This window comes from Leuciscus leuciscus (genome assembly GCF_965113295.1).
Source record: "Leuciscus leuciscus genome assembly, chromosome: 6".
Taxonomy (NCBI): domain Eukaryota; kingdom Metazoa; phylum Chordata; class Actinopteri; order Cypriniformes; family Leuciscidae; genus Leuciscus; species Leuciscus leuciscus.
Genome location: NC_138730.1, coordinates 23,325,127 through 23,353,107, shown reverse-complemented (window position 1 = coordinate 23,353,107; position 27,981 = coordinate 23,325,127). Strand labels below are relative to the sequence as shown.

Here is a 27,981-nt window from a genome sequence, read left to right as displayed (position 1 = left end):
TTGGGCCCTGGCAAGAATACCTTTACTTTATGTAACACTTGTTACTACAAGTGGTCTATTTAAATATATAGTACAATGTAAACAAAAGAAGCAAATCAAACACACCGACAGAGTGGAACAAGAAAATGTCCAAACAGTAGGATACCTGCTGCAGCGATGAAACAAACCTTGTTGAAACAGCATGGATTGAATTTTGGATTGAATCCAAAAATGTAAATGATTAGTATGAAACAGACAAAAAGAAAAGCAAACAAATTCACAATGAAGCTTCAGCATGTGGTAAACAAAATTCAAAGCATCCAGACCAGTAGGTGTCAATACAAAACCCCAACAAGCTCTGGCATTATTTTGAGGAATAAGAGCCAGCTGCCCAAACAAAACGTAAGTGTAAACTTAATATGCACCTTTACCTCTATACATTATTATTTAACATGTAGAATCAATGTTTTCTTTTTCTTTTCTTAAAAAAAAAAAAAAAAAAGTTATCTGTTTTTAAAATGTGAAACAGCTAAACCTTTTTCAAAGTCTAACATACATTCACAAGAGGGCAGCAGCTCCCAGTTCCTCATAAGTCTTCAAAAATACATCGAAGCTTTTCCTACATTCCTACATCAACAGTATGCAAATTAAATATCCTGAAGAAGTTAGACATTTAATTTTTCAAAAAAAAAAAAATATATATATATATATATATATATTTTTTTTAGGCATTATTTCAGTATTTTTGTATTGAGACATCTGTAAGCTGGTCTTCGTACCATGTTGTTAATGAAGAGCAACTTGCTTCACAAGTCCTTATGCAATTGAGCAGCAGCAAAGTGAAACTCCAGGTGTGATATATTTGGAGGAGTCATATAACAGCACGAAAGATTCGATAATCTATAATAATTTAAGACAGTTCAAGTGCATTTTTTTGTGTGTGCAGGCATCCCATCACTTAACAGACAGGCACGCCTACAGCGCGTGCTGCTGCCCAGCCTGCGCGAGCTCTAACCCAATTCATTTTCATAGACTGCAGCGCACTTTTAAAGCGCTCTGTCACGGACACAATGCGCTACTATTTCTGGCGGATTTATTAGGAAGAATGATAATGGAATAAGAGGAAATCATGCTAGTGCTATCGTAGGACTAGGAGACGAAGCCGAAGAACCTTCACTTATTTCCCAGGATCTGTTTGACCGTTATCGACAATGCTTTACTTTCAGTTGGTGATCATGGCTGGAACTGTCATGCTGGCATACTACTTTGAGTACACCGATACTTTCAGCGTGCACATCCAGGGATTTTTCTGTCATGATAATGCCTATACGAAGCCCTTTCTCGGACCAGAGGAGTCCGGCGCGATCCCACCAGCTGTCCTGTACGCGGTGGTCGCAGGTGTCCCTGCACTTGTGGTGAGTGTATGTTTAAGGATAAAGGAGTTAAGAAAGAGCAGTAGGCCTATAGCCTATAGTTCTTGGCAAGATCTTTATTTATATATAATAGCCTAATGTCAATCAGTTTGTGAATTGTATAGATAGTTGAAATGTCCTGTTGGATAGGGTCTCATATATTGAGCCAGCCTGCAAAGTAAGGATTTAAATAATGTAAATAAATAATTATACACTTTGAAAGAATGTGGCCTATTAAGTAAACAGATGTACCGATATTTATTAAATGATCAGTGTAAGTTCATGAAATGCTTAAAACATAAATTATGTATATTTGATTATGCATATTATATTTAAAATTAATTATCCAGTGTGGTTTCTGATTACAGTCTAAAAGTGTATTTTTGCACCTTTCATGGTGGGTCAGTGTATAAAATTTGGGGTCAGTAAAAGAAAATAAATTAATCCTTTCATCATCATTAAGTTATGCATTATGCATTAAGTTGTTACAATTTATAATGTCAACTAAGACGTGTTGCCTATAATGTTACAAAATATATATATTTCAAATAAATACTGTTCTATTTATCAAAGAACCCTGAGAACAAAAATGATATACATTGATATACAGTATTTCTGAAGGATCACATGACACTGAAGACTTGAGTAATGGCTGCAAAAAAAAAAAAAAATCTACTTTGTCATTAAAGGAATAAATGACATTTTAAAAATATATTTAAAAAGAAAACTTATTTTAAGTTGCAATAATAGAAACAAAAAACAAACAAAAGTTGACACTTAGTAAATGGTCATTTAAATCAACATAGCATAGTTCAGATGAGTTGGTCTTTTAAGAATGAGAAATGTAAGTTGAAAGAGATCAGTAAGTTGAAAGGCTTGCATCTGCAGGGTTGCCATTGCTTAATGTTTGCTATTGGCCACACTGAATGTTGGAATCTGTCTTCGAGAGTCATTTCTTTTGGCTCTGGACTCTAGCTCTGTGTGCCTACAGTATATTAAAAGAGAATTTATGATGAGCAAGATATTGGCAGCTCCGAGGATCAATTAAAGAGCACCAGGATCACTACTGAGCCTCCCTGCTCTCATCTCTCATAAGAATTCCAATGGATTTGCTCAATCGATCTGAAAACACTCTGCATGGCCTTATATTAAGGCCATACAAATTCAGCCCCAAATGACTATTATTATAACCCATTTGCTGAAAGCATCACTTTTGAGCAAAGTGTGGAGTGAAAACTTCGATCTGGTCTCAACAAGTGTGCTCTGTGGTGGACAGTAAAGAGGTCATGAAGGAGTAAAGGTCAGCTATCAGCCCGGCGGGTTCTTAAAGTGCAAGGCTTATTCAGTGTAGTACCAAATATTGCTGGCATGCTTAACTTGGCGGCCATTTCTGACAAGACAACTGAAAAGTTTACAGTATCTCAGACTTTTATGCAGAAGTACTTATTCTTAAGTTGATTCAAACTGTGTGACTTTCTTTCTTCTGTGTAATACAAATGACAGTTTCTTTTGAAGAAACTGTAAGTCATTTAGCCATGAAATTATAATTAATGCTGAGTCTGACTGGAGCTTTTAAGTTTCAAACACAAAATCACTATAAAAGTACTATAAAAAAAGTGAATGACTCATGTGCTGTATTACAACTCATTCAGAATTTATAGGATAGCTTTGTGTACAATTTTGTGTACAAGTTGTGTAGGCCTACCGTCTGGTTTTCAGTTTAAATGATGACATACTTCACATAAGTCATAATTATAAGTTGTGATTATCATATAAAAAAAAATATTTATGCTTTTATGTTTATACTTTTTATCCATAATTTTGTGTTTTTGTCATGACTATGACTTTGTCTCATAATTTCAACTTTTTTGTAATAATTATTACTTTGTCAAAATGTCAACTTGTCTCATAATTTTGAGTTTTATGTCATAATTATGATTATCTTTATCGTATTTGTTGGAAATGGGATTTCATATAGATTTTGGTTTGTTCATCACATAAAGTTATCATATACTGTATATATATATGTATATATATAGCTTATTTTTTACGATACATTTACGTATGGTGCGTTTGTGTCCTTTTGAAGCTTGAAAACTCAAAGTTAATGTAATTGGATGGAAAAAAATCACAAGTGTATTCTTCAAAATTTCTCTTTTTGTGTTTGATAAAAGGAAAACATATGAATTGGGAATGACATGATGATGATTAATTGATGACATAATGCTGCATCTCACATTCCTCATTAGATATGAAAACAAATAAAAAATAAATAAAATAATTTTTGGACGGCCCATATGACAGTTAGAGGAACCGTCTCACTCATCAGGCTTGGCTGTGTGACATATATGGGCCAGGGTGGCTTGATGTCTATTAGAAATGAACTGTGAGTCATGTCAATCCACGTTCACAGTCCCGAGTTGCATTTGTTAAGAAATATGAATTCCTTTTGTAGAAGCCATGAAAGGATTTGTTGACAGATCAGACCTTATTTATAGTTAATTATGAAAATGTGTACATTCATAAATCTCAGAATTTAAAATGGAATTGAATTATTATTTTCTTTTGATGATCTAAAGGAACATGTCATAAAAGTGAAGTAAAAAAATAACAAATTTGTCATTCTGTAATATCATTCTGTAGAAAGAATCAACCACCAAACATAATTTCTCTAACGCTTCTCTATTTTAATAAAAAATACAATAATTAATAAATACAATTTGTCTTTCTGAGCTTATTGTACATGCCTCAGATGTAATCAATAAATAGAAGAGCTTTATACTGCAGTACTAACAAGTGATGTCAAAGTGATAAATCCTCAGACTCTTGCCGTAGAGTTCCCACTTCAAAAGCTCGCTCAGCCGTGCTAATAATTGAGATATTACTGCTGTTGTAACCTGGAGTTTGCTGCACTGTTGAGTTTAGTGCAAGAGTTCACAAGTTCACCTGTCGCTTCCTGTCATTTTTCACATTGGTATAAGTATTCGAATAAGGGTACCAGGTTCTGATGCAGCTTAACTCTTCACATGCTGTGAACTGGTTAACCTGTCTTATCATTTTATGAGGCTGCTATAGGTAGCAAGAAAACAGGAAGTGTACACATTAAACAACGAAATCATGTATTTGAGTTACAACAAAACACGTTCTGGTGTTTTTTTGATAAGTCGCAGAAAAAAGGGCTCGACAAACATGGGTTAACGAAAGACCTTTTTTTTTTTTGTAACTGAATTACTTGTTTATGTAACCGGTCCTACTCGACCCACTCCGAGCGGGATTCGAAAATGGGGTCTCCAGCGTGGGAGTTACAGGCATGGGCATGTAACAAGGATGCTTAAGACCACGGCCTCTAGCGTCAGTCTCTAACGCACCTCTTGAGGCCAGGGGAGTGAGGTTTACACGCACAGCTTTTACTGGCCTACGTCCTTTACACTAACCCCCCTAAACCTCACTCCCACCCGGGTCAATTGCACCAAATGTTACCAGTCCTACCTGACCTGCTCTGAGCAAGATTCGAACCGGGGTCTTCGGCATGGGAGGTGGGTGCACTAATAAGGACGCTAAAGACTGCAGCCTCTAGAGTTAGTCACTAGCGTGTGTCTTTAGGCCAGGGGAGTTAGGTTTACACACAACAGCTTTTACTGGCCTACGTCCATTACATTTATGGCGCTTTTCCACTGCAGGGTACGGCTTGGTATGGCTCACTTAAATAGTACCACCTTGGTTGAGGTTGCAAGCGAGCTGAACCGAGACTAAAATGTGACGTGTAACTACTGCAGATCACTGATTTGTCAGAGAGAATCGTCACTACCAGCGTCATTGGATTTGCGACACGAGACACCAAACCCGAACAAACAAACTTCTTCGTCTTGCAGTGAAAAACATCCACATGCCGAGAATCAAGAACACCATTCCATCGATATGCTCCATTGCTCCTGTGTTGTGCGTTTGTTTGTGTCGCGTTTACGATTATGTCACGGCAGTAGAGGCAGCGCAACTATAACAATCAGTCTATAATCCCACCCACTTTGAAGCAGTACTAAACTGCAATGGAAAAGCAAACGGGGCCGAGCCGTGCCATGCAGTGGAAAAGCGTCATTAGACTGTAAGTTGAAATCCAATTATTTGTGTTTCCAATTGGAATCTGATCTAAATAATTGACAGTCCACACTGTGTATCACAACTGTTCAGATCCGATATGTGTCCCGTGGCTGTCTTTCATTTTCTGGAATGTCAGCGTTGGTTTCCATAGCAATGACATTGTGTTGGTAGAACTACGTCAAAAAACAACAAGGGGTTTGCAATGGGATATGGTAATGAAGTGTAGTCGTGGGGTGGAATAGCTACTACTACGTCTAATGAAGCAGCAGCAGAAACGGAGGCTGGCATGAGCGGCAAAATTCCGTGCTACCGAGAAAGAAGACACCTCATCACTGGACCACAGAGATGTCTCCATTTATAATTTTCTGCGTGACTTGCACATTGACAACAACACAACGAAACAATGTTTCTGCAACGACGTCGACGTCTTTACATTTTACGTGGCGTGAGAAAGTGACATATAGGAAGAAAAGCTATGCGAAATCCAATCAGAACGGTCCGACTGAAACAGATTACCAGGAAGGAGATTTGAATAGGATTTCAAGCCACATATGAATGTAGCTTGAAACAGATTTGTAAAAATCAGATTTCATGTGATTTTTTTTTTCTGTTTACATTTGCTATAAATGATCGGATTCCAATCAGATATGCACAAAAAATTGTACTTAGACTTAAAGGGTTAGTTCACCCAAAAATGAAAATTCTGTCAGTAATTACTCACCCTCATGTTGTTCCAACCCCGTAAGACCTTCGTTCATCTCCGGAACACAAATTAAGATATTTTTGATTAAATCTGAGAGCTGGATCACTGCTCCATAGGCTTCTAAGGCATTATAACTTGCTGGCCCAGAAAATGTATTAAAGACATCGTTAATATAGTCCAAGTGACTACAGTGGCTCAATCTTAAGTTTATAAAGCGACGAGAATACTTTTTGTGCAAAAAAAAAAAAAAAAAAAAAAAAAAACACTTTATTCCACTATTCATTTCCTTCTCTCTGGGCCTCGAGTTTTTTCACGTAGTATAACTGCGCAGCGCTTCTGTGTTGTACGTCACATGCATCACACACATGACCAGCGTCGGCCAATAGTGAGCCTACGTGTGACGTACAACACAGAAGCGCTGCGCAGTTATACTATGTGAAAAAACTCAAGGCCAGCAAGTTATAATGCCTTAGAAGCCTATGAAGGAGTGATCCAGATCTCAGATTTAATCAAAAATATCTTAATTTGTGTTCCGAAGATGAACGAAGGTCTTACGGGGTTGGAACAACATGAGGGTGAGTGATTACAGACAGAATTTTCATTTTTGGGTGAACTAACCCTTTAAGAGTCTGAACAAGGCTTAAGAACTGCCCTTACGAAAAAGAAGTATACTTCAAGTTCATTTTATGAAGTATACTTAAGTAATGTTCAAGTATATTTTTAAGAATACTTTATGTAGTAAGTATACTAATGTGTACTTGTAGTAAACTTGTAAGTGTACTATTTCAATACTGCTTGGGACTAAATTGGCCCACTTTTAGTATATAAAAGTATACGCTTAAGTGTACTATAACAGTAGTAAACTTTAAGTACACAACTAAGTTTCTCATTTTGTAATGCATTTGTACTACAAGTGAACTTGTGAAGTATACTAGTAGTTTACTATTTTAATACAAGTAGTACATTTTTTTCGTTTATGAAAATACACACTGAAGTGTACTCTCAGTAAACTAGTTTAGCAGTTTATACTGCATGTATACTTTTAAGTTTTCTTTAAGTGAACAACATTATACTTATAGTTTACTATATTATTTTTGCACTTGCAGTACTACTATGTTCAAATGTAGATATTATTTTTTATACTTGAAAAATACCTTTAACTGTACTTTAATTTTAAAAACATTTATTAGCTTCATGCATCTTTTTTAATCAGCACTTGAATGTCAGTAAGTTTCATAAAGAAAGGCAACATTTTAAACAAAAAAGTTGAGAAAATCAAATGTTTGTCAAAGACTACGCCTTGATCAGATTCAGAACGATGATCAAACACAGATGGAGTAGATAGAGTCCAACACCCCCAAAGCTTCACAGTCGTTTTCTCTTCATGGGTTACGCTTCATTTCATTTGGTAACATTAAGCAGTTTTGATTTACACACTGTTTAATGTTTGATGATCACGTTATTTTCACGTTATAGAGCAATCTTCTATAACTTGTTTCAGCTTCTTCTTCCCCTGTGTTTTGATCCGGAGATTGTGTCCTAGAAGATGTGTCATAGCGCCCCCTACCGTATAACAGTGAAAACATGGATAGCTGGAAAATTCAGTCAATGGCGGGGAAAAGTAGCCTGGAAATCCAGACCGAAATCTAAAAGATTAAAGGGATACTAGTAGAAAACCTGTAGTGTTTTCGAATTACCGTGCTTTCCACCCTCGTATCCCCCTGAGATGAGAGATTTATGTATTTTTGACTCCGATGACGCAAAATGACATTTTTTGGCCAGAGGCTAAAGACTACAGCCAGTAGGAGGGGCTGTCCCACATGTCTTCAACCCGCCCATAGGGGGATCTCACTCACAGAATGTACACACAATGTCAGCCGTCTTTCTTTGGAAGCTAAGCTAACAGGCTCTTGTTCTGTGGAGAAAGCTGAGTAGTAGGAGAAAGCTGAGTAGTAGGGGTTACCATCCTCTTTTTCCCGGACATGTCCGGCCGTCGAGATCGTCCAAAATGTCCGGGATTCGGCTTTTGCTTTCTGCAGTCGCCATTCATTGTTTACATGCACACCTTTTGTTTCAATCTAACTGAATTCATTCCGATTGGTGAATCTGAATGTGGTGTTTACATGAACGCTAAACAAGTGATCGGTTGATGTGCGTTTTAACATTGCTAAGAAAATTTCCACTCCTCCGTGAGAGACCAGTGCGTCTCAGTAATCACGCCACCGGCCTCGCGCCGTTCTCCCGCGGCCCTCAGCCTCGTCCTGCTCGCCACAGTAAACATAATGAATGGCGACTGTAGAACGCAAAAGCCGAATCCCGGACATTTTGTGGCGATCTCGAAAGCCTAGCCTTGTTGTTTTCAACTGCGCTCTCTTACCGGTAGGCGTGGCTTGGGAGTGGCCTCCTAGGGCAGCAAAGCAAGTGCATTCTGGGAGTTGTTGTCTTTTATCCACATAAGCCAAAAATACATTTTCTGGCTTTTCTCAGTCTAGAAAGCTCCAAATTCAAAAATAATTTCACATTTCTTCTACATAAATGACCAATTTTAAATATACATTCATCTTTCCAGAGGTGAAGTATCCCTTTAATGGTCTGGCGTCGACTAATGAAAATCGGCCAGCTCGAGGGGGCGGCACCAAGCATGCATTTGAAAATCTCACTGCACGCAATTGGATAACACTATGACCAATCACAACAAAAAAACCCTTACGCTACCAGCAGAGCTAACTGGTAGATTATACTCTTACCGTATCCGGTCGGCAAAAACGTCCTTCTTGCAAAGGAACGATTCGAGTGGCGTCTTCTGTTCCTGTTTTAGATAAAAAGCCAAGTCTAACTCGTTCATTGTAGCGGCCAAAGCCGTTTCAAACAACTGGTATTCATGCATAGGCATCTTGCAATGTTTACTAATGACTTCGACATCACAGCGCTGTCATCATCTGTTTAGCTCGCCTCTGGCCCGCCTATATCAGATAACCCGATGTGATTGGTGCAGCTCAGATCGAGGGGCATATTTAATGAGCATCATTACTCGACACTACCAGTGGACTAGCCTACACAAAAATTCAGATATGGAAAATTAGAAACATATGTTTTAAATCAATATTCTAATCAATATTTTCAAACAATGTAAGTTTCATAAGACTGTATGTGAAAAACGATGTAAAAAAAAGTATATTTAATAGGCTACTCGATCAAAAGAGTTAACACAACTACAAGCCAAGTATACTTTGAATACTTAATTATACTTTTAAGTATATCTCGATCAAAAGATTGAGTACAAGTACAGGCTAAATATACTTGGACTTTTCTCTCAGTATAAGTCAAGTACACTTAAGTGTAATTTTAAGTATATTTCTGAGAAGTACATAAAGTATATTTTTGAGAAGTATATAAAATGTAGACTGAAAGTATATTTTCTTATTTTAAGTTTAAAAGAAGTATACTAATAGAACACTTGAATAAACTTCTTTTTCGTAATGGTGAGGTACCATGATGAAAAGTTTCAACTAGTTTCACCTTCATTTGGGCACAATCTCAGAAAATTTACCTTTAGGGGTACAACAATCTTTTCCTTATTTACCCCTAAAAGGTGTCTCTTTTCTGATGACTGGTGCAAGGGCGGCACACCTGTCACTCATATGAGATCACAGCAATAGCAAAAACCCAATGATCCAATCAATTAACGATAAACAAAATCAAGTCCCTTCCTTTTTTCTTGTGTGAGAAGCCGTTTTACTCAAATATACATCACTATAGGGAAGAAAAGACGATCACAACTTCTGTTTCATAATGACTTTAAAGTAACTTGACATACAAATATAGAAAATTACAAGTTATACAGTAGATGTATAAAATATGTAAAGGTCAATACATAAAGGTTATGCAAAACATCATGGGTTTCCCATTAAATGTTTTTTTTGTCAAAATATATGACAAATAATATAGAGATTTAGATTAATTCCTTATATGACAGGCATTCTAACTTTTTCATATATCAACGCAAGTTGTCACAAAACCACCATAGCCGTCTACAGCTTTATTCTTTCAAACCTATCCAGCACTAATTGCGAGTGTGTTTTTTTTTCATAGTTCCTTTGCCCCGGGTGCTCCCTGCCAGTTTGGCAAAATCAGGTTCAAGACCTTGCTGGGAACTGGCATCTGGCCAGCAGAAAATCAGACCTCTAATCATTTCCATTGTGTTCATGAATTGGTCTTTATTCTTCTTCCAGTGTTACAAATAGCTGAAATACAGCCTGTTTTCTTGATTTTGCCTTCAAGCTGAGAATTAGATTTTAGCTTAATTTACATCTTAGATCTAAGTAAAGATCAAGGAAAAAGCAAAAAAGAGAGAAGAGAGAGGGAGAGTCTACGAACGAAATGTGCCATTAAAAGCCTTGTTTGGTTTTTGGTTTTGTCTGCAGATTACAGTGACAGAGTCCGTGCTCTTCTTGCTGCAGTATGTCTCTGAGGATCTAGACAACCGAGAGAAGATCATTGTGATGGGCGACTGTTGTTACCTCAACCCTCTGGTCCGAAGGACATTTCGCTTTCTTGGTATGTCTTCACAGGCTGGAGCGTCACTAATTAGGACAAATGTAGATTTAGATTTGTTCTTATCTTTGAGCCTGCAGCAGAAGAAAAGGCAAATCGAGATGTCAGGCACACAAACAGTACTTGCAAGTTTCTTGTGTGGGGTAGATGCTCATGGTTCATGTCAAAGCATTCTCTTAAATTATTTATAATATTTCTTGTGCAGAGAGGAGTTGAAGGGGAAAACTATGGGATGTTACTTGCCCTGAAATCACACCAGACTATATATTATCTCCCAAAACTCCAGCAAACACTAAAAGGGAAGCATTCTCTCCCCCACAATATATTTAATTTAGTGACTCCATTATATTTATATAATCTTACAAAATGAAGCAAAAATATTTTACATTTACGTCCCCACTTATATGTTTGGTCCCCCCCTGAATATTGTAAAGAAATGTACTAAACAGTAGCATTTCAGATCAAAAAAGCATGTATGCAAAATGTATAATATCCAAGGCACACATTTCTAGTAATTGTGCTGTTAATTCTCATTTTGTATTTTCAGAAAGTTTTGTATAGTAAATTTACTGGCTCTTGTCTGTTACACAGCACCTCGCGCTTCTCATCTAAGTGTGCTATCATGTGGTTTTACGAACCATATGATTACTCTTGAATTTTGTTGTAAGAACAACTCAGCTGAAATTCAGTGCTGTGCCCACATTAGGTTTCTGGTTAAATATGGAGTCCTCTGGAGCATAATGAATAAGCGTGTTAATGTGGAGGCAGACGGAGGAGCTGTGAGCAAACTGACAGTGGTAGCGCTCATTGTAAACTAGTTTCAGTCTGCTGCTTCACTCATAGACAACATTCAATGTGACAAAGCTGCCCACGCTTACATTAAGATTTAAGTCTGGTTTCTCTGCTTTCCTGCCCAATATTCTGGTTGAAAAAAAAAAAAGCTCTAGACTCACCCAATGCTGAATGGGCTTTTCAGGATTTGTTTAGTGAATAGGCATTACAGGCAAACAACAGAAGTCATCTTTAAATCATTGCTATTGTGAGATATTTATATTGGGGCTATCTATTTAACATGTTCATTTAGTGTGATTAATAATGCACAATTAATCATCCCCCTGATCCATGCACACTTCTGTTCAAAAGTTTGGGGTCAGAATGTTTTGTTTTTTTTAAAGAAATTTATACTTTTATTTAGAAAGGATGCATTAAAATGATCAAAAGTGAGAGTGAAGACATTTATAACGTTACAAAATATTTCTATTTCAAATAAATGCTGTTCTTTTGACCTTTCTTTTTTCATCAAAGGAACCTGAAAAAAAAAAGTATCACGGTTTCCACTAAAAAATATTGAGCAGCACAACTGTTTTCAACATTGGTATATTAAGAAATGTTTCTTGAGCAGCAAATTAGCGTATTTGAATGATTTCTGAAAGATCATGTGACACTGAAGACTGGAGTAATGATGCTGAAAATTCAGCTTTGCCATCACAGGAATAAATTACATATTAAAATATATTAAAATACAAAACATTTATTTCAAACATTAATAATATTTCACAATATTACGGTTTACTTTCTTTTTGATCAAATGAATGTAGCCTTGGTGAGCATAAAGACTTCTTTCAAAAACATTGTAAAATCTTACCGACCCCAAACTTCCGAACGGTAGTGTAAATTCCTTTAGTAAGACTGAAATTTGCCTCTGGATAATATAGTGTCTTTGTGTCCCTCCAGGTGTGTATGCTTTTGGCCTCTTTGCCACTGACATCTTTGTAAATGCCGGGCAGGTGGTAACGGGAAATCTGTCCCCACACTTCCTGACGGTGTGCAAACCCAACTACACAGCGCTGGGGTGCCAACAGGTGGTGCGTTTCATCAACCAACAGGAAGTCTGCACAGGCAATGAGGATGATGTCTTGCATGCTCGCAAATCCTTTCCGTCCAAAGAGGCGGCCATCAGTGTTTATGCAGCTGTTTATGTTGCTGTGAGTAAACCCTACTTGTACACATACAGTACACAGTAGAAAAGGATCACACTTTAGTCTAAACAGCAAATAGCAAATAGGTATCAGGTTTTCTACGGCTAACAAGGTTTGGAAACACTTGCATTCTGTTTGTGGAAGCTTTATGCACTTTATTTCACATGTGAAGAGGTTGTTTATGTATAAATTAAATCAGCAAAAAATGATGTGTTGCTCAGGGAAAAGTAACATTTTTGTCAGAATTAATATTTTAGACTAAAGGATTTGTTCTAACACTCCTTCCACTTCTGATGAGAGAAGCTTTTTATTCATACTATCGTATTGATCCAGGCATGAATTGGGTTTCGTAACATGTTTTTCAAAAATGGTACTCCTTTTTTAAAAAGCATAAAAACACATTTTCCATTTATTCTTGAAGTCTAAAAGCTACAAGGCCTGTCCACACATAATTCACTTTGGCCACAGAACATTTATTTTCATTTTCCATCAGTTCTCTGAAGGTTTTTAAGTTACTTTGCCTTGCTTTCTGATTTTTGATCATGTTAACATCTGGAGTGACCTGTGAGATCTCACTCAGGGCTTTCATCTCAGTCAAATCCATTAAACTTTAAGCAGTGTCACAAGTTAGTGTACACATCAAACTTCACATTTTTGTGCATCGTCTTAATAAATAAATAACAATGATGTTAGTGCATATTTCACCTTGCAACCTTCAAACCTTAATCATACTAATCAAATTGATTACTCTGTATGACTCCAGTCATTAAATACATCAGAAATGGTTTACATTCTGAGTCAGCACGTTTAAAAGCCTCAAGGCAGATGCTAGAAGATCCATTTAATGGTTCCTATTACAATAATAAAACAAATAACTTACCTATAGACTGAAAAACTTTCATCTGTCATATCCAAATGGCATTGTGTCAAAGAGTTAGTGGAGAGGAGGAAAATCAATCTACCATGACTAAGGGCTGCTCTATTATTTAATCACCTCGTTTTTCCTGTGATGGAATCTTAAAATAGTACTTCACCTGAAAATCTAAATTCTGTCACTATTTACACACTCACACCCATTACAATCCCATTTTCTGCTATCCTTGTCCAGTGTAGCACAAAAGTACAAATTCATGAGCTGTAAAATACACCATAACAAAGTTTGCATCTAGCTTGCATCCAGATTAAAAAATCATTCAACTTTAATATTTGACACCAAAATGACAAGTTCTATGAAACAAATCTTCAAAAATGTCTACTTGTGTTCCACTAAAAAATACCCGCAAGATATTTTTTTTAGAATGAGATGAAATAATGACAGAATTATTAGTACCATACTGGTTATCATACGATTTTACAGATAAAAAAAAAGAAGAAATTATCAGTATCGGCTGATATTGGATATTTAATTGCGCATGCTACTTTTTTAGATTTAGATTATCTTTGGCATTATCTAATGCTCACATGAAGTTAATATTGAAAAACACAAATCATTTAAATGTAATCTTTAGCAAATCTAAATGTCACACTGTACTGTGGTAAAGACTAAACCATTTGCAGCATTCTATTTAGACAAAATAGTATAGAAATATAATATCATCCATTTATCCGTAAACGGGCAAAACATGGAAATAATTATCGGCTTATGGTATTGGACAGAATTTTAAGACGTGAGCTTCCACAGGAACAGTTAAATGGATGCTTGGTAGAATAACGTCTGTCTGAATGTCGCTGGTGCTCCCTGCTCAAGACATTAAGAGTTGTACTTGATCAAACCCTTACAGTGAATTGAATACAAGTCTACCCCCCATCCCGCCTTTGTCCACCTTCCCTCATTCCCCTAGGGCTTAATTCTGGACTAAAGCGACAGGTTTTCTTCAAATACCACCAGACTAGCCTTCAAATGCCACCCTTCCAGTCAATGCCAATGTCTTGGATAATTGAAACAATGTAGCTGAACCATGCAAATGTATTTCATTTGAAAAGCACCAGCATGTCAGCAGCATCAGACACATTCAAATGTTTGCGTACACTGATCCGAGTAATTGGTGCATGTTGGAGTGCAGTTTATTAAACAGGTATTTAAACAGTAAAAATGAAACCTGTGTGTATTTAGACAAACATGTCCACACAAGAGCAGGGAATGAATGAACTATGAAAAGCGTTTACACAGTGGTTAGAATGAAGATGTATTACAGAGTGCTCCATTCTTCCTCAGATGTACATCACATTCTCTGTGAAGGCCGAAGGGACACGGCTGGCCAAGCCGGTGCTCTCTCTGGGGCTCATGTGTCTGGCTTTCCTAACTGGGATTAATCGAGTGGTGGAGTACCGCAACCACTGGTCTGATGTCATCGCTGGCTTCATCATCGGTGGAGCCATTGCTGTCTTTATGGTGAGCTCACATATGAGAACACTGATAATAAAGATACAAATTCAATTCATTTTTAAATACAAATGTATTTGATATAGTTGATCTTCTCGAATATTTACAAATACAAGTTCTGAGTGTTTCCAACAAACTGTTTGTTCTTATTTGTGAATTCCTTTTATTAATATTATGTTTAGTTATAGTAACTACCGTTCAAAAGTTTGGGGTCAGTACGAATTTTTAAATGTTTTTTGGAAGAAGTCTCTTATGCTCACCATGTATGCAGTAAAAACAGTCATATTGTGAAGTATTACAATTCAAAATAACTGCTTTCTTTTTGAATATATTTTAAAAAGTAATTTATTCCTGTGATGATTTTCAGCATCATTACTCCAGTCTTAAGTGTCACATGATCCTTCATAAATCATTCTAATATGCTGATTTGATGCTCAAGAAACATTTCTTATTATTATCAATGTTGAAAATAGTTGTGTTAAAAAACATCTTATTGACCCCAAACCTTTGAACAGTTGTACACAATAATGTAAAATATACTATGTTCCTTTTGCGTTTTTATATTTTGTGATTGATAAAACATGCAAATTATGTTATCTAAAGGTTATATTACATGATATGCACAAACCTTAGTGCCTATGAAGTCACCAAAAAATGCGACACACTAAAATAAAAACTGTTTAAAATAATGTGTTGTGGAACAGTAAAAGCAAATGTTTCATTGCAACTCCTGTTTAATCTGGTCCCAACTATATATAACCAGGCAGACATTTCTAAGCAGTGTTGAGAAAGTGGGCATCAAAAAGTTTGAAGACACCTTATTTAGACAAATTATAAATAAACATTATTGTACTGAATATTTTCGTAGTGCTTTAACAGAAATGCAAGCTTCTGTTTAAATACCCCAGACTTTTTTTTTTTTTTTGAAGTGCCTGACTCACTGTACAACATTTCTTTTGACAGTGCACAGTGCATCTTGACAGAGAGTTTGAGAGATCTGCGGTACAGAGTTGCCTTCAAGCCATCTGAAATTTAAAGAAGCCACATAGCAGCAAACCACTGATCTTATGCAGACTTTTGCCCATCACACACACTGCATATGCCTACATACTATGAGAAAATGTTTCAGTTGTATTTCTCAGTAAAAGCAAGAAATACATAAAAATATATGTGCATTATTTATATGAACAAATATGGTAATTCATAAAGTAATGTTACACTCAAGAAGAAATGTGACATATGGCTAGATAATTAGGTCAGGCCACAGGATAGGGCACATGTGTGGCTTCCTCTTCAAAAAAACACAACAGTTTGTACAGTGCTGGTCACTGTTGTTTGAAGAGTGCACAGTGAAGATGAGAAACTCATTGTGCGCATTAGAGGAAGGTCACACATGAGCTCATGCGTGCTTGCCTCACATTAGGCATAACAGCATTGTGAGTGAGTTTGTGGAAGCGTGAATATTTTATTTTTTGTGGTGCTTTAGTCATACTGTATGAGATATGCACTGACCTATTTCTGCTGTTAGGGTAGGTTGGGGGAGGGGTGCAGGGAGGAAGGTGAATATACACATCAAACTCATGGTCAGATCAAATCTCTTAAACGTCACATCATCAGAAAGGAGGCAGTAATGGGGAACAACAGTTTGTGCTTAGGTAAATGCATTGCAGTATTCTTGCTAATGTCTGTTTCCTTCTGATTCCCTAGCAGTTTGTTTTGCAGTGGAGTTCAGCTCAGGTCTCAATAATGAGTTTTTCCCCCCGGTGACATTGTCAGGACAGGAGAGTAGCTCTGATTTTACTTGACCTTTTATTTGTGTCAGGAACATTTTTTTAACCAGTATCATACATGCAAGAGGGCTGTTGTCTCGAATATTAACAGGAGTAAGCCAAAGCAAAACGTCTCCAAGCAGTACACGGTAGTGGTGTTTGATTCCTGAATGAATCAGTGTTTGAATCAGAGTGAGTGATTTAATGATTCACACATAAATATAGTCACTTGTTTCGGTTCTGAATGAATTAGTGTTTTGAATGAATCAATGACTCACCCATAAAGATAGTCACTTGTTTAATTCCTCACTGAATATGAATGAGTTTGAATAGGAGTGAATGATTCAATGGGCCCTATTTTAATGATCTAAACGCAAGGTCTAAAGCGCACGGTGCAAGTTAACTTATTGTGTCTCCAGAGAGCAAACGGATATGCTCGTGCGCGAGGTTAAAGCACGCAAGCAGACCATCTATGGGACAAGCCGGATTTCACCATATCTTTATGTACACAATATTAATCTTTACATTGTAATCTTTTTATTTTTAATATTTGACTAGTTTGTGTGCTGCTGGGCGTCTTTGTGTGTGTACCTTTGTGTGTGTCCAGTGGAACCCTGGTCAAAATTGAGCTGATCAGAACATTTTTTATATAATTTGTAATAATTATATTCTCACTCAAAATGCTGAAATAAGTAACATAATGTGTTGCCGAAGTCGTTCTGCTGTGCCATGAACATTAAAATAATTAAATTAACAAAAATAATTAAAGTGTGACGTTGGTCATTAGACGGGCGCTGAAATGTATGACGTCACTGAAATGAGACGCATAATTGCAGAGAGCACGAGCAGAGAATGTCTAATAAGGGGAGAAGTTCCACTCTCAGTAAACTTCCGGCTTCTGAACTGGTTGCAGTTCCACTCTGGTTCCATATGAGGGCGCTCACAGGACGAGTGCAGAATGAATGGAGGTCTATGGCGCTATACCCCTCAAAATCCACTTTTCTCAGGATATAATTTTTGGTCTAGTAATTTGAATGTTGTATTCGAAAGGAGATGCAAAGAAATTACACATTGTTGGGTGTTAGATTTTTTAGAGTCACTTATTTGCTTTAAATTGTCTTTTAAAAATGTCAATGACGTCATACACATCGTATGACCAGAGATACTGCTTTACGGCAATCCTTCAGTCACTTTGGTGCTTTCGCGCTCTGCACTTTCTTTTCTCTCGCGGCATCGACAACACAGCTGACTGGTAAATACACGTGCTAGAAGAGTTTTTGTTTTGTTTGTTTCTGGTCCCGCTTTGGATGCCACGATGCCATCAAGCGGTATCTCTGGTCGTAATCAGTCCTTCACTGACCAATCAGCGTTCATTAGCAGAATATTTGCGTGTTATGGGCAACAACAACTGAACCTGTAAGAAATCGAAAGGACACAAGTACTCGTTCATTCAACTTTCGATCTATAACCCTTGTTGAACTCGCAAAACCTACAATAAAATCTGAGATTTCTCAACGGCAATCGGGTGAAAGAGTCAAATTTAGCCGTCTAGCTCCATAGACTCCCATTCATTTTGCACTCATGGGCGATCGCCCCCAGTGGAACTCTGGTGGAACTACAACCAATATTCGGTACACTAGGCACTAGGCTCTCTCACGGGCTCTGGCACGAGTTTCACAGATCGCGAGTGAAATCAAAGTGGATCAAAAGGCAAATATAAGTATTCATTCATCAACTTGAGGTAGTACATGAATTAAAATTTTTAGGAATAATAATAGATTCTCAGCTTTCTTTTAAAAAACATGTGAAGAAATTGATAAACAGTGAAATTTAACTTAGCGAATTTAGATTTAGAAATAGCTTGACTACAAAACAGTGGGGATTTCTTTGAGACTGCAAGGGAAGCTCGGCTTCCCCTATAATGTCAAAAATGAATGGTCAAATATGTACTATTGTGTTATATTTTATTGACTAAAAATGCGTTAGAAAACGTTCATCTCGAAGACGAGTTTGTTCAGAATCAGCTGCATATAGCAGGTCGGCTGACTCGATTTCCTTCTCATACATTGCCGTAGCGTCACAGTGCATTTCCCTGTTGAAGCCCAGAGTCCATTGACTTCAATGGGTCTGCTTTGGATTTTTTTTTTCAGTGCTTTGAAACTAGACGGTCATTGGCTAAATGCTGCGATTATGTCCCCCCCACGGACGCTCAGCGTATCGGGGGGTAAATGGAGGAGTGGACTGGCCTGGACTCTGGGCTTCTGTGTGATGATTGGAGGGACTGTCAGACTGCATCTCCTTTTGATTGACAGCAATTTTGTACTATAAAAAGTCGCTGATGCTGAAGCATTTCGAGCTCAGCGAATTTGCTTGGCGAAGATTGCTAGCCAATTCTCATCATACATTTCACACAATTATACACCACATTCCTTGTTTCAGTTTAACCTAATTCCCACATTTCCTCCGTCGAGTTTAATATCTTTGTTTTAGATTGTTTGTTCATTCATTCATTCATTTCATACAGAGCATTTTCTTGAAAAGGAACATAGGGCAGAATTTACATATAAATAAATGGACAAATTTTATGATGTAGGCCAAAAATGAGCTTCCCCTCTTTGAAAGGCCAGCAGCCGCCACTGCTACAAAAGCAGCAGTCTTATTTATGAACTCGATGATTATTACACATATTACATACTGTATGACTACCTGGACAAAAACATGCAAGTCATTTCTTAAACCGGTTGAAATCATATATAAACAAACTCTCAAGGTCCTAGATAAAAAGCTACCTTTGGTCAGCTATCTTTGACTTTTACAGGAACACATGAGTGGAATAGAATTTCAACGGAGTTGAAAGAATTAAAACAAATAACAGGTCATTGTGGTTTCTCAAAAAAGCTGAAAATATGGTTAATGTTGAATAGCGTGGTCGTCGAGTGATCAGTGCCTTATCTGATGCCACAAGTGGAATTCATCCTTAGTGGTATTTCTCAGCACTGAGTATCGTACAGAACTGATTGATGCACTTCAGACATTTTTGCACTACACCATACCAAGAGACTTTCACATTTGGTGGATTCATTGTTGGATTCAATGGACTATTTGTTTTGCACTACATAGCGCTACCTGTTACACCAGGTTTCAGTTGGTCAATGGCGCAGTCTATTTCAGTTGCCTCAAAATAGTAACGCACCAACAATGCGCCTAAACATGGGCGCACAAATGGGCGCAAATGCATTTGGCTATTTAAACAATATGGCGCAGGACGTGAAAATGAAAACTGCGTCAGGCTGAAACTAGCAATAAACTCTTGCGTTGCGCCTGGCGCTGCATTGCACCGAGTGTCTGATAGGGCTAATGACTCACTCTTAAAGACAGTGGATACGTCCGAAATCGCATACTCTCTTGAGTAGGTAATTATTTTGAACAGTTTCTTACTTTGCAACCACTAAAAATGTATGCTGTATATAGTATGAATGTGAGTAGTATGAATGTAGCCTGGACGTACTTCATTCGCCATGTTGTCATTATCATGTGACCTTCTAGTGTCAGTTACGTCGTTTCACTGCCATTCACAAATCCTCTCCTTCGCCGTCCGTTAATCCATCCTTGGATTTCGGATGCAGCCAGTTACTTGTTTTGTTTCTGGACGAATCACTTTAGTGAATGAATCATTGACTCACTTGTGAAGACTCGTCTTGGCTTATCGATGTAACTTGCAGTAAGAGTTGTTGCGTAATTGAGTATTTAAGTTTTCTTTACAAAAAAAAAGTAGCAGCATGACATCATAAATGAATCCCTTTTAGTGGCATGTGGTAAAAACATTATTGATATATGTTTCAACCAGTTCTGATACTTCTAATGCTATCACATGTCATTTTATGTTGTGATAAAATCACAGCTATATTAGCCAAGCTGAACGAACTACCTTCGACATTACCTTCGACATTACATAAGTACAATTGAACAACAATGTTCAGTACATCCCAAAAATCACAAAAAAAGTTTTCATTTATAAGGCATAAAAACACATATACATGATCAACAACCAAAAGACAGTGACTACGCGAAATTCTCCTCTGTCCTCTCAGACAGAGCCGTGGTCATTTTTATAGTACAGCCCTGCTGTACGGTTTAGAAAATGGTTAGGGCAGCACACACAGCACAGAAAATTATTTCTCCATCTGTTTAGTTCAACTTAGGGCTCCGGGAATGAGAACGCCCTGTGATGTCCTCCGCTGAAACTCTCCCTTGTGTTATGCTGCAGTCTAGAAGAGCATTGCCTGTAGTTTCTTATTGAAAGTACTCATTTTGGTCCGATAATGGATGAATCTCCTCCAGGACATGGACTCGCATGCTTCCTCCTTCCCGAAAGAGCACAGAGCCCTTTTACTTTGGGCAACAAGTCATGCGAGTGTCTTTGCCCTTTCGAGACTTACATAAATCATCATTTACACTCCGAGAAAAGCTATGCATGTGTATGTGTGCTACAAAAAGCCTTTCAGAGGTGTAAAACTTCCCTCTTTTCTTTCTTTCCTTTCTCTTTCCCTACGGGCGCTCTTGTGTTAGGTGGTGTGTGTGGTAAAAAATTTCAAAGGAAAGCCCTTACTGGATGAGATACCGCCGGAGGAGAGTGTGTCCAGTGGTCCCATGATCAGTCAGCCAAGGATGGAGCACACCATGGAGAAATACATAGCATCCCAGGTATTCAACCTCAAGCCTTCATATACACTAGAATCATTCATAAAATTCTGTCATTTGTGCTTTATTACAGTAAGTAATTGCCATTTTCTATCCAAAATGAGATTATTAACAGCATTAAAGCCTGTTTATATCATCACAAATGTTTTACGAGAAATTTCTGTCCGCTTTTCGCATGCGATTTGTCTTTAGACTGTTGATTGAACATACGATCTCTAAGCACTCATTGAAAACCAAAGATTTACACAAAGCAGCACTCCGCAACTTTCCTTTTTTGACACCTGTCTGTCACAGAGAAGTCAGTCAAGCAGTATTTACACATTTTTAAACATTTCAGATTGTCGTATTCACTATTTTTGTATTTTTTACACAACACCAAATACAAGAGAACAGAGACAAGAGCCGATTCTGGATTCTTTCTGTGATATTCACTGTCGCTTAGCAAAATACTCTTTTCGGGAGTGCCCCCAAGTCAAAAACATTTTTTGTAACAACAGCAGCTCTGGGCATGTGACCAAAAGCTCAAATCTAATTGGTTGGCCATTTTTTTCACAGTGCTATGGAAAAGGGATTAAGATGCATTAACAGCCATTCATTCAAAATTGAGCTTCTTAAATTTGTGTGGATTCTGATTGGCTGTCATTGTTTTTATCGTTCATCAGCTGGAAAAAAATTGCTTTGAAAGTGATTCCAACAATATATTTGCTCTGTGTCATTATAGTTCTCATAGAATTAGAGAGTAGAATTAGAATTAGAGAATTAGAAAATCTCATAGAATTAGAGAGAAAACAATCATTAAAGGGATAGTTCACCCAAAAATGAAAATTCTGTCATCATTTACTCACCCTCAAGTTGTTTCAAACCTGTATGGATTTCTTTTTTCTGCTGAACACAAAAGAAGATATTTTGAAAAATGTCGGTAACGAAACAGTTGATGGACCCCATTGACTTCCATAGTAGGAAAAAAAAATACTATGGAAGTCAATGGAGTCCATCAACTGTTTGGTTACAGGCATTTTTCAAAATATCATCTTTTGTGTTCAGCAGAAAAAAGAAATTCATACAGGTTTGAAACAACTTGAGGGTGAGTAAATGATGACAGAATTTTCATTTTTGGGTGATCTATCCCTTTAATCTTTATAGTAGGGCTGTCAAAAGATTAATCGCGATTAATCGCATCCAAAATAAAAGTTTGTGTTTAAATAATATATGTGTGTGTACTGTGTATAATTATTTTGTATATATAAATACACACACATGCATGTATATATTTAAGAAATATTTGCATACATATACTGTATATATTTATAGATCATTTATATTATATATAAATATTTTTTTTTTTATATATAAATAACACATTTTTCTATGCATGTGTGTGTATTTCTAGATACAAATTTAATTATACACAGTACACACACATATATTATTTAAACACAAACTTTTATTTTGGATGCGATTAATCACGATTAATCTTTTGACAGCCCTACTTTATAGTTATTGTTATATTTATTGTCCTTGGTGTGAAAGGTCCTTTACTCTAATGTAGATGAGCTTCTTACATATGTCTCCTACCAGATCATTCATCCACACTTTAAAAATGTGCAAAATACAATGTCAGCCTTATGTGGGTCATCTTATGAGTTTCCCTGTGGCAGTTTTCAGTTTTTGCAGCATTGAATTTATAACTGTAGGGACATGAATATAAAACTTTAAATGGTATTAAACACATTTTTGGTCAAGGGACTTAAAAATGTCAAAGATCATAGATGAAATCACAAGGAATGCAGCTGTTTGATAAACAGAGCTTTCCTTTTAGCTTCGAGTACTGAACTTATTCCCGGTCCACTTCAGTTTCTTCAAGCATAATAACGTACTTTTGATGACAGCCATCACATTGAACAGCCTTTGGACACTGAATATTATGTTCTGAATGTTAAACGTTCTTCCCTAGTAAATCCCATTATTTATTTTCATTATGTTCATTTGGCTCCTTTGCTGCAGGCCAGAATTTCTTGTATCTGTGTCACAAGAGATCAGAGTTAGTCAGTGGGTTTATCTTCCAGTCTCAGAAAAAATAGGCACATGCAGCTGAATATATCATTTCATCTTCCTGCTTTTGAACCAAACCGATGAATTAGATGTGCACACCTTTCTGTTGTTGATTTCCAGGTTGCATGGATTAGGCTTTTAAGTCCCATGTTTTCCACCTCAGAGAGTTCATTATAAAATCACAGATGTCCACAGATCAGATATACACTGCTGATTATTTCAGTATTCAACAGCATTGTTCAGCAGGGCTGCCATACAATATTCAACAGGCAGTCGGTCCCCATTAGGTGAACCCACAGTCCGATAGCAGATATTGTTACCTTTGAATTCCATTATTCATCAAAATCAGAGGAGTCCCACCCATCTTTGATTAATAGTTCAATATGACTTCCCATGATTCATTTCGAATTCATATAAGTGTGAGCCCAGGGGCTCCATGAGGCCGTTCATCAAGATTACGTATAAGCCCAATACATGTGCACCTGCAATGCATGGCTAGCACTCACATTACACTTGGTTATTTCAAGGATACATCATTAATCTTTAAGGTAGCTATTACTCATTTCCACAGCCTTAGAAAAGTGTGCACCAGTTCTTTAACTTTGCAATGAGATGGAGAGGTAAAAAAGCAGCTTTGAAATGCAGCTGTTAACGCTCCTCATGTCTCAATGACCAAAAATATTTAACATTAAGTTTGAAACGTGACAAATCTGTTGTTGGATTCAAATGGTTTTGAAAATTTTAAAATACCATTTTCAAGAAAAGTTCATTTAAGGCATCTAAAAATGTTGTGTAACCAAGTAAAAAAATACCATGTTTACCACGAATATGTTTTAGAAATTATATTATCTTTACACCTTGAATATGTGTGTCAGGACCAGTTACAGAAAGAGAACCTACATGCAGATGAATACAAAAGGCAAAACTCAGCTAAATCCAGCCCAAGAAGGTCAGAAGAAAAATAATCCTTAGCCAGGAAAAAACAGACACTACATAGCAGGAAAAAAAACAAGCAGGCAAAAATCCCAGAAGGGGAAGGCTGGTACTGATGTCAGGACAGGGAAGGGTCAGTAGGCCAGGCAGAACCAGTGGATGGGCAGATTGGAGGGCAGGCCTCTAACAGACCACAAAGAGACAAAAGTTGACCACTGGAGAATCCAGGAAACAGGCAGGTGTGCTGACTTGATGGCCCGGGGCAAGAGATTTACCAGTCCAGGCTAACAGAACCAGGTCAGGAGAAGAAAACCTCAGGGTCCCAGGCAGGCCAGATCAGGCAGACTAAGCCAGGCAGGGGTAGACAACAAGGGAATGCAGGACAGGCAGAGAATCCTAGAGCCCCCCAAAAAAACTGGACAGCCGACAAAAACACTAACTGGATATTGAGAGCAGAGGCAAAAAACTATCTGGCACATACAAAGGAAATAAATAGGGCAGCAAACTAAGAGGGTAATAAGAGACAACAGGTGAGGCAAATAGACTAATGAAAAGGAAACGAGGGGGTGGGGCAAAGACATGTCAAGGGGGATGCACATTTTACAACCTAAACAAACATTAGATTTGTTGGATTTGAAGCAGCGCTGTATATACCGATCGGTGTATGACATTAAAGTATCCAGAGCTTTTCAACAGCATACAGAGCCGTGTCTGCAGTCGGTCTGTGCAGCTCCGAACAAGCCTATCGTCTTGTCATTTAAAGGTCAAATTATCTGATATTTTAAGTGAATATGGACATACAGTCATAAGGAATTATATAATTTTTGTTTTCTGTATTTTTTTGTATCTTAAGTTAATAAGCAGTGATGCTTTAATAAGAATTGTTATAATGTCATTATTTTTAATGACCAGGTTTTGATAATAAGGTTTTCTTTGTAAGAATTTCATCTTTTTATGAGGGTTTTTCTTAATTGTTATTTGGACAGTTATATCAACCTGATATTTCTGCCATTATGCTCACCAAAAATATTTTAATTTAGACATTTAAAACATTCTCAGGATAGAACAGGGGTTTAGTAGTTATAGTATCTATGAATTACATTTGAAAGTTTGTGAATTATTTATTAGATCTGGACAAAATGAGTGTGATGTAATTGACCCAGATACTTAACTGTATGTTTTTGGTTGATTTTCAGAATCCCATCACCTATGCTGAGATCACATGACAATGAAAAGCCTGCGAGCGAGACGAATGCTGTGGATAATGTTGCTGCTCTCTGGTGCGACTTCTTACTTTGAGTGCAACGTCGATATGTTCTACTTTTAGACTTCTATTTTCAAGTGTGTGAAAAAATGTGTTGTCCTCCTTGTAACTCGTTTTTTTGAAAATAGGTATGGTAGGGTCGCATACATATTTTTATACAAACATATCACTGTTAGCATTTTTTAGGTGCGGTGGGTATGGAGTGAACGTGGAATTGCAACATGATGTCAAATGAAATGTGTTTAACAAATTCTGATGTTCCATTTACAACTGTCCATAGATCCTCATAGAAATCTGTTTCTTCTGATATTTTCTTTGATGATAGTATTTTTTTGCTTGCCAAAATATATCACAGCACATTTACAGAGTTTTTCTTTTCAGAACAGCAAACTGTATCACTGTTGCATCAGATGTTATTCTCCGTATTTTGAAGCACATTTGATATCCAATAGGTTTTAGTTATGTTACAGTCATGAACCATGATTTTCGACATGCTCATTATAGAAAGCATTTGATTGGTCCAAACTCAGTGTAGTACATGATGAGAATTTCCAGGAATTTATAGGACTATATTAGCATATGGTCTCAATCGACCAAGAATTCACAGGGTCTTTAAAGTGAGCTGATGTGGGCATGAGGTGATAAACCGAAATCATGATTGATTTTGGTGTCATAATGGCAGAGAGCACCTTGGGCAGAGCTGAGTGCTTTAATTGTGACTGGCAATGCATAACAGGGCTCACAACAGATTAGATGCTCAAGCTTTTGTCCAAAGAGGCTGCTAGGTTGTTTATGAAGGGTTGCTTTGTGTGCTTTTATGTGGCCAGTGTGAGTATTTGTGAGTCTGCCCTTGATGTTGCCTCTGTGAGAACATGGTCTCTAGTTACTTAGAGAAGGCTATTTTTTGTTTTGTTTTTTTCATTTTTTCACTGGAATAATACCTGTACATGTCAAAGAGAGAGAAATGGAGATAGATAGAGGGGATACACCTTCATTGTGTGGAGAACAGTGCATCTCAGTCAGTTCATACAAATATAAAGCAATGTTTGCATTTGGACACATATGTGTTTTAATTGTATGACAGGTCTCGTAACATTAAAAATAGTGTTTGGTTGAATTTACATTCTGCAGAGTGATTTTATACACTATACTGAGCATATGTTTGATCTCTCACTGGCCAGTGATGTGATTTGATTTTCAAATGAATGCTTGAATACATTAAATATAGTGTCTCCTAATGATGTAAATCATTTATCCTGTTTATCTCATTCATGTAGTACTACTGAACATCCCCAACCCTTTTATGTCCACTGTTAGTGTCAGCAGTTGATGCTTTCATCATGGAAAGCTTGTGAATATAACTACTGTGAGAGTTTTTGGCTGGCTAACTGAGGAAGCACTGTGTGAAAGTATATAAATTGAAATGAAAATTAAGCAGATAGAGCTACTGCATTAACTGCACAATGACTTTAATTCAGGGTTATTTATAATGACAGTTGTTTGATTCACCCCCTCCCCCCCCCTGGGTTGGTACAGTATGTGATATGCATATACATGTTTGAGATTATGTTCCAGTCATGAAAGCTAAATGGTAACTCCTCGTTTTTTCCAATGAGATTTTTTTAACAAACTTTTAAAAAGTTGTTTACAGTTTACATACCTTTCCTTCATATTTGATTTGCAATAGGATTTGATGCCTAAAACCCCAAAATTGTGAATGAAATTTTGATTGTGAAAAAGCTTGAAATGTTTTTATAACCATATTGTGTATACGTTGGACAGTATATTTAAACAGCTTTTGTCGATAGTGAATCATTGACCTCTGAGACTGAGCTGGAAAGGAAAGCAGATCTTCCCTGAGCCCGAGGTGTCACAGTAATAAAATATTTACTCTCAGACTCACTGTCACTCTGTATCTTTTATGTATGATCTCTTGCGTTCTGTGATTTTTTTTTAATGTCCATAATATGTCATTTGAAGATGCATTTTCTCATTTTAAATTTATAATTTACTGTTCTGTTATGTAAAAAAATAAATAATAATCAGAACTGTGTGTGTTAACTTTGTCTGAGCTGGATGATGTAACTAAAATAAAAAACATTTTTTTAGTAATTTGTAATAGTCAATTTATATCTTGATATTTTCTCTGAAATG

The 27,981-nt window shown here is 37.0% G+C and overlaps 1 protein-coding gene across 3 annotated transcripts; it reads left to right on the top strand.

Annotated features, from left to right (window-relative positions):
• The first annotated feature begins 341 nt into the window (after nt 1-341).
• On the top strand, nt 342-27,933 carry plppr5a (phospholipid phosphatase related 5a). 3 transcript variants are annotated; one of them, XM_082172774.1, is made up of 7 exons: nt 342-381; nt 1,206-1,394; nt 10,617-10,749; nt 12,481-12,731; nt 14,941-15,117; nt 21,447-21,581; nt 25,760-27,933. In XM_082172774.1, the coding sequence occupies exons 2-7, from the start codon at nt 1,215-1,217 to the stop codon at nt 25,787-25,789; spliced, it is 906 nt and encodes a 301-aa protein (XP_082028900.1). In that variant the 5' UTR covers nt 342-381; nt 1,206-1,214; the 3' UTR covers nt 25,790-27,933. The 3 variants fall into 3 exon arrangements, with proteins under 3 accessions (XP_082028900.1, XP_082028899.1, XP_082028898.1); XM_082172773.1 differs by having other exon boundaries at nt 367-381; nt 926-1,394; XM_082172772.1 differs by lacking the exon at nt 342-381 and having other exon boundaries at nt 782-1,394.
• The last annotated feature ends 48 nt before the right edge of the window (nt 27,934-27,981 follow it).